The sequence below is a fragment of the Balaenoptera borealis genome, assembly GCF_965194805.1.
Source record: "Balaenoptera borealis genome assembly, chromosome: 19".
NCBI lineage: Eukaryota > Metazoa > Chordata > Mammalia > Artiodactyla > Balaenopteridae > Balaenoptera > Balaenoptera borealis.
The window spans coordinates 28602440-28618412 of record NC_138878.1 but is presented as its reverse complement, the minus strand read 5'-3'; the positions used below and the strand labels follow the sequence as shown (position 1 = coordinate 28618412).

The 15973-nt window shown below is 51.8% G+C and overlaps 1 protein-coding gene across 2 annotated transcripts; it reads left to right on the top strand.

Annotated features, from left to right (window-relative positions):
• The first annotated feature begins 7037 nt into the window (after positions 1 to 7037).
• On the top strand, positions 7038 to 13942 carry IRX6 (iroquois homeobox 6). 2 transcript variants are annotated; one of them, XM_082366584.1, is made up of 6 exons: positions 7038 to 8391; positions 9404 to 9661; positions 10344 to 10453; positions 10648 to 10955; positions 11746 to 12348; positions 13330 to 13942. In XM_082366584.1, the coding sequence occupies exons 1-6, from the start codon at positions 8347 to 8349 to the stop codon at positions 13332 to 13334; spliced, it is 1329 nt and encodes a 442-aa protein (XP_082222710.1). In that variant the 5' UTR covers positions 7038 to 8346; the 3' UTR covers positions 13335 to 13942. The 2 variants fall into 2 exon arrangements, with proteins under 2 accessions (XP_082222710.1, XP_082222709.1); XM_082366583.1 differs by having other exon boundaries at positions 13327 to 13942.
• The last annotated feature ends 2031 nt before the right edge of the window (positions 13943 to 15973 follow it).

Sequence of the window (15973 nt, the reverse complement as noted above, 5' to 3'; positions counted from 1 at the left end):
GAAGCAGCATGTGCCTGGAGCAGATATAGGCATCCCCCCCTCTGAAGGACTCCAGCTTTAGGGCAGAGGGTTTCAGAAATGCAGGTGAGGAGACCCAAGGTCCTGTTGGTGGATTTTTCACTGTTGATTAAATGCCTCATACTCGGCGCCATGCTTGTGTGATTGCTATGAACAGTGCAAACTTTCTCTTCTGAGCTCTCTGTTAGAATAAACCTGAACAATCAGAAAGCAGAAGCATGTGTGGCTTTAAAACTGCCAGGGGAAATCTGATATAGCAAAAGGCAAATGAAAGAGCAAGGTACCGCCTTCACAGAGATGGGAAGAGCTGCCAGGCTACCTCCCAAAGCCTGTATAGAAATCCAAGGTCAGACTTCATGCTTTCTTGCAAAAGGTGCTAGAACCCCTGAGAGGAACAAGCATCAATTCAGAGACACGTTGGTTCCCGGGTTGTCTCAAATGCTAATTGGTTATGTGACCTGAACCAGAGGCTTAATCCCTCTGGACCCCAGTTGCTCATTTATGAAAAGAGTATAAGAAAACCTCCCCTATTTAACCTCCGGAGTGACTGGGAGAACAGAAGAAAGCAACTTATGAACGTGTAATACAGGTAATATGGGTAATGTAATACCCATGTAATATGGGTAGATTTGAAGCAACTGAGTCATAGGTGCCCTAAAATTCCAGCTCTGTATTGCTCCCTCCCCTATGCCCATCAGCCAATATTTATAAGAGATGTATTTTCCTAGCCATTTAGACATTATATATGGCTCTAGTCTTCAGTCAAAGGCAAATGTAAAAAATATCTGCTGAGAATCCAAGGTGCTGGTGTCAACAGGACCAAAATTATCTATTTAGCTGCTCCATTTTTTTTCATTTCTATGCAGATATTTGGTATTGCATAGAGTTAAAAACGTAGGGAAAGCCAACCACCTGCTATAAAAAAGAACATAGCAGCAGTTCGGATCATCTGTTTATTAGGTGAGGTGGTTATTTCTTGAAACTGCATCATCTCAACAATTAAGCATTCAATTAGAAATGTTATTCTCCCCAGACTTTAAAGCCAACAGCTAGAGTTCAAGCCCCAGATTTTCAGAACTAGCTCTATTACACTGGGCAAGTTAAGCTCTCTTAGGCTCAAACTTCTGTAAAACGAAACAAATGATATCTAATTTCAGGTATACATTATAGCTCAACTGTAAACCCCATGGGGACAGGGATATTCATTGTCTCGCTGCACTAAATCCGCAGCCCCTAAGTCAGTGCTCTTAAATAACAAGCGCTCAATGAATGCTTGGTGAAGGAATGAAGGAAGGGTAACATAAAAAGTGCTTAACCTCATGCCTAGAGTCTTGTGAGCATTCAGTAAACATTAAGCCGCTTTCCCAAATTATTACGGTGCTAGATAAGTGATTTCAGGATGATGCTAGAATATTTAACTCATTCAAATGCAGCGTGCACGAGGGCAGGAACCTGTTTCGTTTAGTGTTGAATCCTCACCTCCTTGAACCATGCCCAGCATTCAGTAGACACTCAGTAAATATCCGTTGAATGAATGATATGGGCTGTTCTTCCCAGACAGACCACGTGCTAGTTGAAGAGAAGGACCAGCACTGGGATTTTCTTATATTCTCACCCGGACTGTGTGTGCACAAAAGATATTCAAGCATTCATAGCATGGGAGGACTGCAGACTATCAGGGGCTCAAGACTGCTTAGAACCACCACCATCTGTCAATTACACATAAGTGTCATGGGGCTATACAATAGTTTTGACTCAAAGTAACAGAAACATCTTCTATTACCCCTGAAACTCTTCCTGCAGAAAGAATTTCGAGAGAAAAAATTGCATGAGAAAATACTCACTGAGAAATTCCACAACCTCTGTCACTATGAAAAATGTCATGGAAAAGGATTTTTCTTATAAAACAGCAACTTATGAAAGCAATCAGTGCTGGAAAGCTCAAAGATAGATGAAGAAAACAAGAGGAACAGATCCAACAGCTCCGGTTTTATGAATAGACGATTCCACCACCCCACTCATTTGTAAGATTCTCATGAGATCTTTTTTTTACAGCAGGTTATGAATCATCTTCATGATATCTTTAAATGGATGATCAATACTATATTTTCCCATAAAATGTTTGGTTTGAAATCCGATTTTAAGTGCATTAGAGTTTTTGTGCACCGAATGGGTGAATGCCATAATAAATTGTCATCAAATATGAAAGAAATATAGCAGAGATTAATTGCCGTATTTATTTATGAGTCTATAAAATACCTTGTGACGGTCCTGGCACATTTTTGGGATACCAATTTGAACCTTCAGGAAAGTTAAAAGCATTAAAAGAGACTGCAAGGAGATTTATTATCAGAATGTTTTTAATTGCAGACCCAAGCAGACATGCAGGTATTAGAATGGCTATGCCCTTAATGGGCATGTCTCATGTGTTTCTCTTTTTTTTCCCCCCTTTAGAAATGATATACTTCCCATATTTTTATTGATTTGTGAAGATTTGTCATAAATTACTCTGGCCAGCACGTGACATCACAAATGGTCCCAGCTTCCCTAAAGTAGTGGGCCCCAGGTGGCACAAAAAAAAGAAGGCTCCTGGCCAGTTCTAACGCTCAGCTTTAAAAGTAGGAGAAACCACAGTGAAAGAGAATACCAGCAGAATGCAGCTAATCAGACAAAATGTATATGGCTTGAAGCTGCTCGTATTTTAATTGAAGCCTTAAAGTCTACGACAGTGAAATCCTTTGGGAAGAAGAATGACAAAATAGCATCTTTAAAAATTGCCTGTTAGCAACGGTCCAGTTAGATTGCTGTATGCAAAAACGCACAGTCCCTGGCTAGAGTCAGAGCCAGCACCAAATCAGCTCCCTTTCCCACTTGTCTAAGCCATGACTCTGTCCCCTAAGTGTACACTCAAGACCGCTCCTAGGCCCTGTCGCAAAGGGGAAAAAAGACATGGCATCTTATCCTAGCAAGTCCTTATGTGTGACTTCTTTCAGGTCTTTATTTCTTACATGCATATTTTTTCCCAAAGACTTTGGCTTCAAAAGCTGTTCCCTGGCCTTCAAATCCATACATCTGTCATTAACTTTCAATTTTAATTCCTTGAGATGCCTTGAGCTTATCATTAGAAAGATATCACCATCCAGAAGATAAAAATAATCAAGAATTTCTATACATAAAACCTGCTTTGTAAGTGAGAAGTTAATGTACCAACCCCCTCCCCCAGTCTACTGATGCAAAAACAAAGATTAAAATATGTATATAAATATATATATAAATATATAATTTGGTTAGTGACTATATATATACAGTCATATATATGTATATCTTTCTGAAAATAGTCACTAACCAAATTCCCTTAATTGTTTTATAAACTGTCATAGATATATAGACATAATCTTGGCTGAATTTCTTAGAGGTTTTTTGTTGTTGCTGGTTTTGTGTTTTTTTGTGTTTTTAGTTTTTTTTTTTTAATATTCTTATCCATCACAGCTGGGTCTGTTTGCTGTTTTCTATTTTAATTAATGACCATCATCAAATTTCTAAAACTCCCAAAGTATTACAGAAGCTCTTTCATAATACAAGTTTATATAAAAGCACATAGTAGAGACCCTGAACGAGTGTGCTTACTGCAGCATCTCTTTAGATATTTTCTCTGCTAAATTACACTGTGTTATCCCAGGGCACGACATCTCCAGCTGTATCTGGCTTTATGTATGTTTGAAATAAGGTCTTGTGGAAAGACCCAAAGTGGGGAGGTCTGAATTCTGGTTCCTCCTCTCTCATCTATTGGGTTATGTAATCTTAGATTTGCTTCCCACCTCTCCAGTTTCCTTATCATGAACCTTAAGTAAGGTAAAGCAGGGGTGTTTAGGATAGCTCCCAAGCATGCTACAAATGCAAAAGAATAGCAAATAGCAAAAGCTATGATTTTTAACTCCAAGCTCAGGTTTGTACCTGGCTCACTGATACACCAGGATCGCTGCATTGTCTCGTTTTTTACTTTATCCAGAAGTTCATTCTTTCTTTCTATTTGCCACCTTCCTGACAAGCAACAGCAGCACCCTCCCTCATCTGGGAATTATTGCCTTTTTATTTTCCCCTCCTGATGCCAGAGCTGCTGCTGACAATATGTATTCAGGCAAGGGGGCTCGCTGTGTTTCACGATCAGATGCCATGCACACTACTTCCGTCAAAACAATTAGTGTTCATTTCGGTTTTACTCGGGGAGACCTGCGGTGACTGATCAGTATAAATTATAGATGCTTCTGTCCAGATGCACTTGTTCATTCATGCATAGATTTGAGGAGATTTCATTCTTCCCAGTTCAAAAACCGTCACTAAAAATCTCATACTTAAAAAATATAATTTAGCACATTTTCATCGGTGTTATTTTATCCATATACTTACGCATTCCATCCGTGATTTGAGGCATTTGAAGTTGATTTGGGGCATTTGGGAGTGATCATCCCCTCCCTGTAAAATGTGCTGTCTTTCTAAATCATTAGGAAATGATGGCTATTTAACTCAAAATAGTGCAATGTGATTTTTTTGTGTGTGTGGTACCTGCACTCAGGTTTACTGTCAAGACACATCCTTTACTCTGCTGGCTCAGGACCTTCAGTGCATTTCAAGCAAAGCAACATGAACTTTAAATAAACGATGTGGATTAGTGTTCTCCCTCCTCCAAACAGGCCTTTGACTGTTGACTTTGTTTTAATGAGCAGCTAGAGGAACTGTCAGGGCATGTGGCATAATACAACGAAAGAATCTGTATCATCTGTATAAAACACGTTAGGTGGAATGACTCCCTTGAATATAACTGGGAGGGTCTGTATTTCAGAGGCTTATTTACTTGCTTCAGTAAAATTCAATGCGTACACATAGACAATTGGGCATTTTTCCCGAAAATAAATTAGTCGGCGCTGAATAAAGCAATGAAAAGCCAGCACGGTGGAGAAGCTCAGAGCACTTTGGCTGCAGAGGCGAGTGCCTGTTGACAGTCAGGAGGACGAGAGCAAATTCCATGGCAGTTTCCCTGAAGCACCTTCCAGGAAAGACTTCTTTTCACCTGAGGTTTCTGCCAGTCAGAGGTTGATACTGGTTGAACCTGATGGTTTGGTTTTGTAATGAGGGCCCCAAAATAATGGGAAAAGGCACACTTCATAGGACCCCTTTTTAGGGAACATAGACCCTTTTTTAAGGTGGTGACAATCAAACGTCAGCGGCACCAGGTAGGTTTGCTTTGGGTGCAGCCTCTCCCCAGGAAAGAAATGTTAAATCAAGGTCTCCCATGCCTGGAAATTGCAGCCTTCCTCCCCAAGACATCCTGATACCTTAAAGCAACTTTGGACACAATAGAAAGATGCCTTAACAGAAAACCTGCTCTTTTGTTTGTCTTCTTTTCTGCAGATGAAGAAAAATGCTGAAGCATCTTCAGAGTCTCAGCTCCCAATTCACTTCACCACTGTTCTTCCTCCTCTTTTCTTTCTCTTTTGAAAAATCTTGTTGCTTTTCTCAAATCCTAGAGAGCAAAGACAAGAGGTAGGCCTGGAGGCCCTGCACACAGCATTGATACCGCAGAGGTCTTATAAATCAGCTGAAAATCAATAAATTCTATATGGTAGTTTCTCCTTTGCAATCAGATTGCCAGGGGATAGAACTAATGCTTTTTCTTCACCACCCTCCCCATTTTTATGTCATAAGAAGAAAAAAAAAATCTGCTTAGGAACGAATGGGCAATCAAAGTTGCTGAGTAAGTATTTCAACTACCTAATTTTATTACTTTACAATTGACATACCTTCCCTCTGGAAATGTTTGCAATTAATTAATTAGCAGTAATCTTCCCCAAGGGACTAATCTAATGAATTCTCTCCAATTCTTACGTTTAAAAAATAGCTTAGATGTATCCAAGCTGCAAACGTGTAGATGGCTCCAAAGTGCATTTTGAAAAATCGAGGGATCTTATCTATTACGGTGAATTTTTATCACTAAATCAATCTGGCGATAACTATAATTCTTTTTCTAACTAGGAGTTTCCCGGGTTGAAAGCAAGGTTTCTCCAAGGTAACGACACTGTAGCAGCAGCCAGGAAACCTCTCTGGGTTTGTTCGTATTTAGAATGGAGCTTGTCCTCATGTTAATAATCTCTTAGGCGGAGGAGTCTTCGGTTTGCACTTCTCCAAGCTCGGTGCGCGTTCTGCAGAATATGTAAAGAAAAAAGAAGCCGATCCTTCTAAAGACGTCGCTGGCTTCCGGGCCTACCAGTCTCCTCTGAAAGGTGCCGGAGGAAAGCTCGCGGCCGGGGATTCCGGGCCAGGGCCCCAAACCTTGTCCGTCCCTGGGCTCCCTCCTTGCCTCGCCAGAACCCAGGGCAGAGATCCGGGTTGTTCCTAACCTCTGCGCCACACGTTCTTGCGTTTCAACTAGAAGATAAAGCTGGGCCCTTGAACCACCCCAGCCGCCCCGATTCCTCCGGGGAGGTGCAGAGAGCGCCTGGGGGAACGTTTCTGTAAACTGTAAAGCGCGGTGACCCCGTGAGTGAAAGGCGAGGCATTCGATCCCGGTAGCATCCCCCGAAACGCCACCCACCACCACCACCAGGCCGGCAGCCCCTTTACGCCCCCAGACGTCGCAGGTCAGAGGCCCTCAGCGGGGAGGCTCCGGGCCTGGGGATTGAGCCTTTGCGAGTGCAGGATCTACGGTGCTTGCAAACTGGCGGCCGCTTGCCCGGCAACCAGGCCTAGAGGACGCGCGCGGCCCCCTCCCAGGCACCAACGAGCTCGTCCGCCCATCAGTGCCCTTTTGAGAGCCCCTGGGATGGAGGGGGTGGTCAGACCTCTAGGCCTAGCCAGGCGACCCAGCGGAGCGCAGGGAATGGGCCGCCCTCCCCGCGCGCTGAACCGCGGCTCGCCAGCGCCACCCCCAGCGGAGCGCAGCGGCTGCAGCTCGGCCCCAGCGCCTTCCTGCGGCTCCCCGCTCCCCCGTGGACACAGCTCGCCGTGCGCACGAGGCAGCCGAGTCTCGCCTTCGGAGGAGACGCCCAGGAGTCTCAGCCCGTGGCCTGCAGATCCCGGGGGTCAGACTTGGCGCCTTTCCTGGCAGAGTCCGAAGGGGGGATCTGAACCTTGACCTCGAGGGGGCGCTATTCGGCCTATTGGAGGGCCTGAAAGCCGCAGAGAAGCCCCGGGGTCAAGGCCCTGGCAAAGCCCCGGGCATGGAGAGCGTGCATCGAGCTAGAGTCCTAGGGAGACTGGGGCGGAGAGCCAGGTCCCCGAGGACAAAGACGGCCGGAACAGTGGGATCCACTGACGCTGCCCAGCGCTGCCCCAACGAGCTCGGGGCCTGTGGCGCGAACAAACTTTCCTGCAGCGGAGGGGCGGGGGCGGGGGCGGCGGGCTGGAGGCTTCTCCCCCGAGCTTCTGCTCTCCTCCACCTGCCAGCTTTCAACCTCCGCCCAGCCTTCGCCCACCCCTGTTTCCTCCCCTCCCCCGCGCGCCTCTATTCACTTAGACTTCTCATCTCTCTCCTCTCCCCTCCTCCTTCTCCCTCTAGCCTTTCTCCCCCACTTTTCTCCTGTAGTTTCTCCTGTCTCTTCTTTTGTATTCTCTCCTCCCTCGCTGCCCGGTGCTTCTCTCTTCCTCCGGGCCGCAGGGGAGGAGGTAAGAGCGCTGCGCCCGGGGCCTGCGCGGCACAGTGGGAGGCGTTTCTACTACTTCTCCCGGGTAATTTGGTGAGATTGTATGTGCGCGCGCGCGTGAGTTTAAGGCGAAAACGGTAGGATCCTGCGCCAGGCAGAGAGGGTCAGGGTCTTTGACTTTCCTCACCAGCTGCACAAACCTCCAGGAACAAGTGTGAGTGTGGTGAGTGCGCGCGCGCGCACGGGCTGGCTGCGCTTGGCAGGCTTGGTGGCCCGGGGCCCCAGGGCTCGGGGGCCCGCCTGGCAGCCCGGGATTACCGTGACGTCACATTGAGCCTCTGGCCACCTTGGACTGGGGCACCTCGGGAGCTGCACGGCCCCGCGCCGCGCCTCACCTTGCCTCGCCACCGCGCGCTTTTGGAAACCCGCATCCTCTCCCTTCCCCTGCCCATCCATGGGCCCTTCTGTCTTCCGGACCACGCGGGCCGGAGGGGAGCCTTCTGGAGCGCAGGGCTCGGCAGCCGGGCTGCCTTCGGCTCTGCCTCCAGTCGCGCCAAGCGGGCGGAGGAGCCGGCGCTGGGCACCGGCAACCGTGTAAGGAACCGAGGCCGCGGACGGCTGGAGGCGCAGAACCGCGGGGCAGAGGCGGGAACTCGCAAGAGAAGAGGGAGGTGGGTCACGGACAGCCACCATGTCCTTCCCGCACTTTGGACACCCTTATGGCAGCGCTTCCCAGGTAAGAGCCGCCCCCTTGGGGGATGGGGGCAGGCTGGAAGGAGGGAGCGCCTAGTGCAGGAGCCTGCTCCTAAACGCCCCCCTCTCCCACGAGTCCCCGGGGAAGTCAGAGAGAGCGGGCACCTGGGTAATGTACCACCGACCCCTCTGACAGCCCCAATCCCTGGCTGAGAACGTTCAACTTCCCCAGTGTAAGCTGGAAAATCGTGGGACCCAAAACTTGGGCACTCTGGCCACGCGAGCTGCGTGAGGTGGGTGGGATCTCGGGAGTCTTACAGAGAGGCCTCCTTATTGTACAGATATCCGAGGTGGCCAGCAGAGTCTCAGACTTCCAGTCCAGAGCCCTGTCCGTCTCACTGTTATTCTGGGCTTGTTCGTTTGTTGTCCTCTGTTCTTTTCCTTCCCTTTCCATGGGCAGGTCCAGGCGCTCTGCTTCTGGTTCCTTCGATTTTTCCAGACCTGGGTGGGTACTGTACAGTGACAGGGTTTCCTGGGGAAATTCTGGAGAGCCCACCCCTGCTCAGTTTCTCTGCAGAGTGCCAGAAGGCTAGTCCCACTTGACCTCTGCCCCGCTTTGTGCTCTAGGATAAGTCTCCTACTCTCTCTAGCCCTCATTCCCTATCTATAAAATGGGAGCAGGAGTGAGACGTGGTCTCCAAGACTACCTTCAAGTTCGGTCTTTGTAGGATCCTGTGACTCCGGGGAGGGAGGGTTCGCGAGGGAACTGGCCGAGGCTGGCTTCTGTAATATGGGTTTTAGAACCTTCCCATGACCCGGAGCCCCTGGAACTCTGGAGCTTTAGCAGAGGTTTAGGAGTATTTATAAAGGCAGTTTGGATAAATTGCGTCTACGGATAATTCCTGACCCAGTCCTCAGCAGAACGGTCAACACAAGTACAAGGTGGCATTTAGTTTATATTGAATGAAGGAATGATCTGGCAGTTCCGCCGCTGGCTCCCGCCAGCCCGAGGCGCCGGTCTCTGACCTCCGGTGCCCCCTCTCTCGCCCCCGTAGTTTCTGGTGTCTGCAAGTTCCAACGCCACTTGCTGCGAATCCGCCCCGCGCTCGGTCCCAGATGTGGCCTCAGGCTCCACCCCGGCGGCCGCGCTCTGCTTCGCACCCTACGACAGTCGGCTGCTGGGCAGTGCGAGGCCCGAGCTGGGCGCGGCCTTGGGCATCTATGGAGCTCCCTACTCGGCCGCTGCAGCTGCCCAGAGCTACGCAGGCTACCTGCCCTACAGCCCGGAGCCGCCCACGCTGTACGGGGCGCTGGTGAGTAGCTGGGGTGGAGCCTGGGTCTGTGCGTCAAAACCTACCCTCCTGGGGGCAGGAGCGGCAGGGGCGAAATCCAGTGTGATATCTCCATCTAGGAAGGACGCACAACTCCGAGGAAAGGAAAAGGTTAGGATTGTATATAAAGAAAAAAAAATCTTTACAGTTTACAGGAGTCCGTCCTGTTTGGAAAGCATCTGTACCTCTATTAATTGCGTGAAGTAGACAAGTCATCACCAGGCTCAGGGTACACATGAGGAAACTGAGGTGCAGAGGGGCTCGAATAACCTTACCCAAAGTCACAGAGATAGAAAGGGTCAGGGAATAGCTCTGGAAGGGGAGTAAAGAAAATTCCCCAGCTGGTGGGAGGGGGGAGGGGCTGGGGGGCACAAGTAGTAACAGTAATCTTCACAGCTATTATTTAACTACTGCTTATTCTGCACCAGGAACTCTGTCAAGCATTCTTCTTCAATAACCTCTAGGCATTATTGTTATCCCATTTTACCAAGGGGAAACTGAGGCATAGAGGGGTTAAACAACTGTGCCCAAGATCACACAGCCAATGCGAGTGGTGGTACTGCAATTGGAACCAGACTTGACTCCAGAGTTCACACCCTTAGCAACTCCCCACCCCTCCTCCTCCCCAGATGTAGTTCTGAATTCTTCCTTCCTCCCCGACCAGAATCCACAGTATGAATTTAAGGAGGCTGCAGGGAACTTTACACCCGGCCTGGCGCAACCAGCAGCCTATTATCCCTATGAGCAGAGCCTGGGGCAGTACCAGTATGACCGGTAAGGCATGGGGCATTGGTGGCTGGCATCGCAAGTCCTTTACCCCCTCCCTGGCCAAGGTAGGACCAATCCACAGAGCATGGGGGGCTGTGTGCTAGGATGGGGAGCAGAACCTCACTTCCAGGACGTAAACAGTCTCCTGACTGCAGCCCCAGGTTCCTCACCCCAGAACTGTGAGCCAAGTTCTCCCCCAGGTACGGAGCGGTGGAGTTGGGTGGCGCTGGGCGCAGAAAGAATGCCACCCGGGAGACCACTAGCACGCTCAAGGCCTGGCTGAACGAGCACCGCAAGAACCCCTACCCCACCAAGGGCGAGAAGATCATGCTGGCCATCATCACCAAGATGACCCTCACCCAGGTGTCCACCTGGTTCGCCAACGCGCGCCGGCGCCTCAAGAAGGAGAACAAGATGACTTGGGCGCCCAAGAACAAAGGCGGGGAGGAGAGAAAGGAGGAGGGTGGAGCAGAGGAATTGCTGGGCTGCCTAAATGGTGACACCAAAGGTACCGAATGTTCACTGCCCCAACCTGCGTGGGTTTCCAGCCATCAAGCAGTTTAATTGGATTTTCACAACCACCCCGTGGGGTAGCTTTTATGAAGGCACCCCCTTGCTTACCCTTGCACGTGCAACCCCTGCATGCCTCAGGGCCTTTGCCTGTGTGGTTCCCTCTGCCTGGAATTCCCTACAGAGCCGGCTTCTTCTCGACTTGAAAGTGCCACCTCCGAAAAGCCTTCCCTGGCCACCCACGCCAACTAGCTTCCCAAGTTATTCTCTATCACGTCAGCCTACTTTATGTGCCATACTTAACCCCTCAGGGATGTCACCTCCCCTAGAAAGTGTCGTATCCACTGCTGTATTCTCTAAGTTCCTAATACCTAAATGCTTAAATGATGTCTGGCGCATAGTTGGTACTCAGTAAATATTTTCTCAATTAAATAATACACACCAGCCACCTGTGGGTGTTGGAATTGGGTAAAAACTTTCCCTTGCTTTTTTAAGGCTGAGGAACTGAGATCCAGGTCTTAGGCAGCGAAAAGTGGACATTTCCTTGGGGTATGGGAGGGGAGGAGTCTTCCAAAGGGTGGGGGCAGGTCTAGGGGCGGGAATTCTTTTCCTGCGGCGCGCCGGCAGCCCGGGGGCAAATGTAGGAGGCGGTGTGGCCATCCTGGTGAATTACACCGAGAATGCCCTCAGTGCCGAGCGCGTTTGCTAAAAGCTTCTCAGGGATGGCCACTCCCGAGGATTTCCCTTGGGGCCCGGGGCTTTTCTCACTCGCTCCTGATTTCCCGCAGACGTTTCTGCTAGCCAGGAGGCTCGGGGGCTGAGTGACCTGGAAGACCTGGAGGAAGAAGAGGAAGAGGAGGCGGATGAAGAGGAGGCAGTGGCCACAGCTACGGACAGGCTGGCTGAGCTCCATCAAGACACTCAGTCGCCGCCGGCGGCACAATGTGCCGCAGATCGAGAGGGCCGGCTGGAGCGCAGGGAGTGCAGTCTGGCGGCGCCCCGCTTCTCGTTCACTGAGCCCCCCAGGTCGGGAGAAACCGACTTCCTGCGGGCCGAGTCAGGAGGCCGCACTTTGACCGGGCACTACCCCCGCAGCGAGAAACCGCGCATCTGGTCTCTGGCGCACACTGCGGCAGGCAGCGGCGTCGAAGGGGCACCTCCAAACCTGTCCAGGCCTCGAAGTCCTGAGTGCCATCTGATTCCCGGACAGCCTCCAGGCCCCGGCGCGCGACCCGCGGTCCCCAGAGACTCCGCGTGCGAAGAGTCTTCCCGAGTAGCCAAAGCCTTTGGAAACCCCTCGTTTGCCCAACAGGGCCTGCCTCTGGACTGTGCGCCGTGCCCGCGGAGGAGGGCGCCGGCAGTGCGGTGCCAGTACCAGTCGGGTGCAGAAGGTAGTGGGCCCCCAACGGCGCTGGAAGCGTCTGTCCAAAAGACACCTTCCCCCGACACACACATCCATCTACCCACCCCCCCCGCCCCGGGTGCCCAGCCGCTGCACACTCTCTCTGCCTCTCCAGCATGCCCAGGTTCAGACCTAGCACAAGATTGTCTCACAGCACTCCTTGAAACAGAAGCTTAGAGATAAAAGTTCTAGTTACCGAATCTTAAAACCAAATAATAGTACTAAGCTCAGAATGAGATAGTACCTTGCCTAGAAAACCCTTAGAAAGTCATTGAAGAGATGGACAGTTAATATCTCGCCAATGTTCAGCCCAATGTGCCAGGTGGGCACCACCATGACCCTCTTCGGCACAGGCACCCTTGTCCCCTGCCTGCCCTTCAGAGGAAGCCAGCTGGCTCCTGCTGTTCCGGTACCAAAACTTTGCTAGGGCTAGGCAGGTACCAGGGCTTCCCCGGAAGTCTGAGGGGAAGGGCCAGATACCTACAGTCGGTTCAAGGCCAGTGCTTAAGTTCAGCTTGCAGCCCTCTGTGCCGCCCACTAAATCCCTAGGGGCGTAGCTCAGGTGGGTGCTGTCCCTGGAAAGCCCCGCACCCCCCACCAAGAGCTCACCCCCAAGCAGGGCAGGACCGCCAATCAGTGTCTCCTGCCCCTGGCCGGTTCTGTGGCTGTGTTTGGTGGAAGGGAATTTCACCCCACAAAGGGACATTCCCGAAGCATTTGGCAGCCTCCAGCAATTACTGTCAGATTCTGCTCTTTGAAGTAATTTCTCTCAGGATTAGCTACTGGCTTAGAAAATTGGGTTACACTGTTATTTGAATTTACACATAACGGGGTCCAAATGTTACCTCTGGCAAGCAAATTGCCTCTAGACCTTTGATTCCCTTTGGATGAGACATCACTGACCTCAGATTTCCTAGGAATCACCACCAAGTGGCCCTCGGGTTTTAATCAACCTTTCCTCTCTCAGCAGGTTAGCGCAATGGCTGCGATTTGCAGAAGAATCTTGGAAATAAGCCCTACTTTTTGGAACTCACCTCCACATGAAGAAGCTGAGAGACCTCCCCAGGGTCTGGGGCTCTCACTTTGCCTAAGAGACAGACACACAGAAACCCTCCTACCGGCCCTCCTCGCACGCAGAGCTGGGAGTGGCTGGCAGACGTGCATTTTGTCAGATCCCACGGAGGAGGTGGCAGGGCACCTTGGGGAAGGTCAAGTGGGAAGGCTTGGCGAGTCTGCACCGTGCACGGACTCAGTATCCAAGTCTCCCTCTCCCCTCTGGATTCGGGGTCTGAAGCCACTCCCTCTCCTGCTCACTCCCATCACCCGCACTTTGTAACTTCAATGCTGACTTGGCCCCTAAGGACCACGTGGGTCTTCTCCCCCTCCCCACTCCTTGTGTCCTTAAAAATAATCCAAACGAACCCAAGCTGTGTGGCCTCTTTGCGCCAGGGGAGCCTGGTAAGGTCGGGGTGGAGGGGAGGATGAAATGTGGTTCTGGGGACAGGATGCAGATTTCAGTCCCTTTCGGAGCTGGGAGAGAAACTGACAAGGGAATGGTCAAGGCCACGGCGCCTGCGGCTTAGCCCACCGAACTGCGGCCCCGGCCAACTCGCAGAGTCCGGCAGACACCCGGCCGATTCCTGGGAGTTGGGGAGGGGGGCGGCAACTGGGGGCAGGGAAGGGGCGGCGTGGAGCCGTCAGGATATTTGTGTGGAAGCTGCATTTGTTTCCGGGTTCGTACTTGGGTTTTAAGTTTGTTGGGAGGAGGGGCGATGGGGATCCTCTTGTCCGTCCCTGGGCGCACCGCTGGGACCCCCGCGCTCCTCCCCTCCGCCCCAGCGGCCAAGTGGGACAGCTTGCCGGGTCGATGAGAGGCGAGAGGGGGCATTCTTTCCATTTAATCTAGTGCCAGCAAACACTTCCGGTACAGGCCAACCAATGGGAGCTGACGAGCGAGGAAGGGGGCTTTGTCCCCCTGGCTAGCAGCGTCTGGAGTAGGGCTGGGGAGTGCGGGGGCGGAGATGAGAGATCTAAAGATGCCGATGCCAGCCCTGAGTTCGTGTCCTCGGCGCAGTGGCTTCGGCTTTAGCCAGCGAGTGCGTTCGCCGCTGCACGCAAGGAGAGACGGAGGCGAACCCGGGACAGCGCCCTGGTGGGGAGGTCCGGGGAGCTGATGCGGACGGGAAGGCAGGAGGGAGGGCAGCTGGGGTGTGCGCCTAGGGGCTGAATCCTCGGGAAGCTGCGTCTCCACTGCTGGGCTCCAGCCCGGCCTGAGGTGGCTGAATGACAGCCTTCCAGACCCTGCCACCTGACGGGCCGCTGAAGTCTGGGACGGGAAGGATCCGCATCCTTGGGAAGAGATTTTAAGAACCTTGAAGGCTGCAGAGAGGAAAAGAGGGGGTTAAAAAAACCTGAAGGGAACAGGCCACCTTCCCCCCACCCCCCCCCCCGCCTTCTTTTCTATAGAATAGTCAGAGATAATGAAGCACAAACCCCTTCCTCAGATGAGGAAACTGAGGCCAGATGGGAGGGCAGGGACTGGCTCAAGGTCACAGAGAACCGATGGTGAAGAGGGACCGAGCTCTCCATTGAGGGTTCAAGGCCCCTTTTCGCTCTGGCTCCGCTCCCTGGCTTCCTATTAGGAAACCACCTCTCTGCTTTCGTTTTGCTTCTGGGCGACAGCTGCTCCTACCCCCAGCCTCCCCGGGGACCCTCCAGTCGCCCTCACTGACCTGCGGCTTAGGGTCCGGGAAATTAAACTGCGAAAAGATAAACATTATTTCCAGTCGGCTTTGCGGGATTAACGCTTGTAATAAAGCGCATTAGCCAGAGGTTTCTTTCAAGGCGCTCTCGACCCCAGCCCCTCCTCGGGGGCCAGGTAAACCCCTCGGGAGGCGGCTGAGGCTGCAGAAGCTTGTTCCTCGGGCCTCCAGTTGGGAGCGGGGCTCCCGCTAACCATTCAGTGGAGAGGAGAGGGGCCCTTAGCATCACATCGAGTCAGATTTCCAGATGGGAAAGTGAAGGCCGGAGAGAAGGGACCCACCTAAGCCCGAGGTCACGTGGCTGAACCGGGACAGTGGAGGATGATAGTGGGTTTACCTGCACGCTGCCTCCAGCCATTCAGCCTTTATAGGACACTGAGCCTTGCGAAAGGAGGCCCAGCTATCAAGCAGGACCTCTAGAGGTTGTCTCTCTCTCTTGTCTGGGAGGTCCAGCCTCTCCCCACCACAACCCGGAGCAGGAGCCTGCGGCCCAGGGTTGTCCCAAAGACCTGGGCCTGGTTGGCTGGAGGCAGAGGCGTGTCAGAAGGGCCAAAAAGAGTAGCCTTGAATCCCAGGAAATGGCTTGACCACCTCAATCCCATTACTACCTTGCTACGTGGCCGTGGACAGCCCCCTTCCCCTCTCTTCGTTTCCCCAGCTGTCAGGTACAGAGATGATCTAGTTCTCCATCCTGGGGCTCAGTGTCCGCTCCGGAGCTGATGGTGGGCTCCAGGAGTACAGGTGAAGGACTGAGAATGGCGAGTCTGAGCCTGTGATTATCCCAGCCTCCGGCCCCCAGCGGCAATCTGTTCCCACCAGCTCTGCCCCCACTGAGAGCCTCCTGCAAATCTC

Bases quoted from the DNA above. Each gene is read 5' to 3' on its own strand.
- IRX6 (XM_082366583.1), top strand. From the start codon at position 8,347: ATGTCCTTCCCGCACTTTGGACACCCTTATGGCAGCGCTTCCCAG. The intron at 8,392-9,403 runs GTAAGAGCCGCC...TCGCCCCCGTAG, and splicing joins CTTATGGCAGCGCTTCCCAG to TTTCTGGTGTCTGCAAGTTC. The intron at 10,956-11,745 runs GTACCGAATGTT...GATTTCCCGCAG, and splicing joins CCTAAATGGTGACACCAAAG to ACGTTTCTGCTAGCCAGGAG.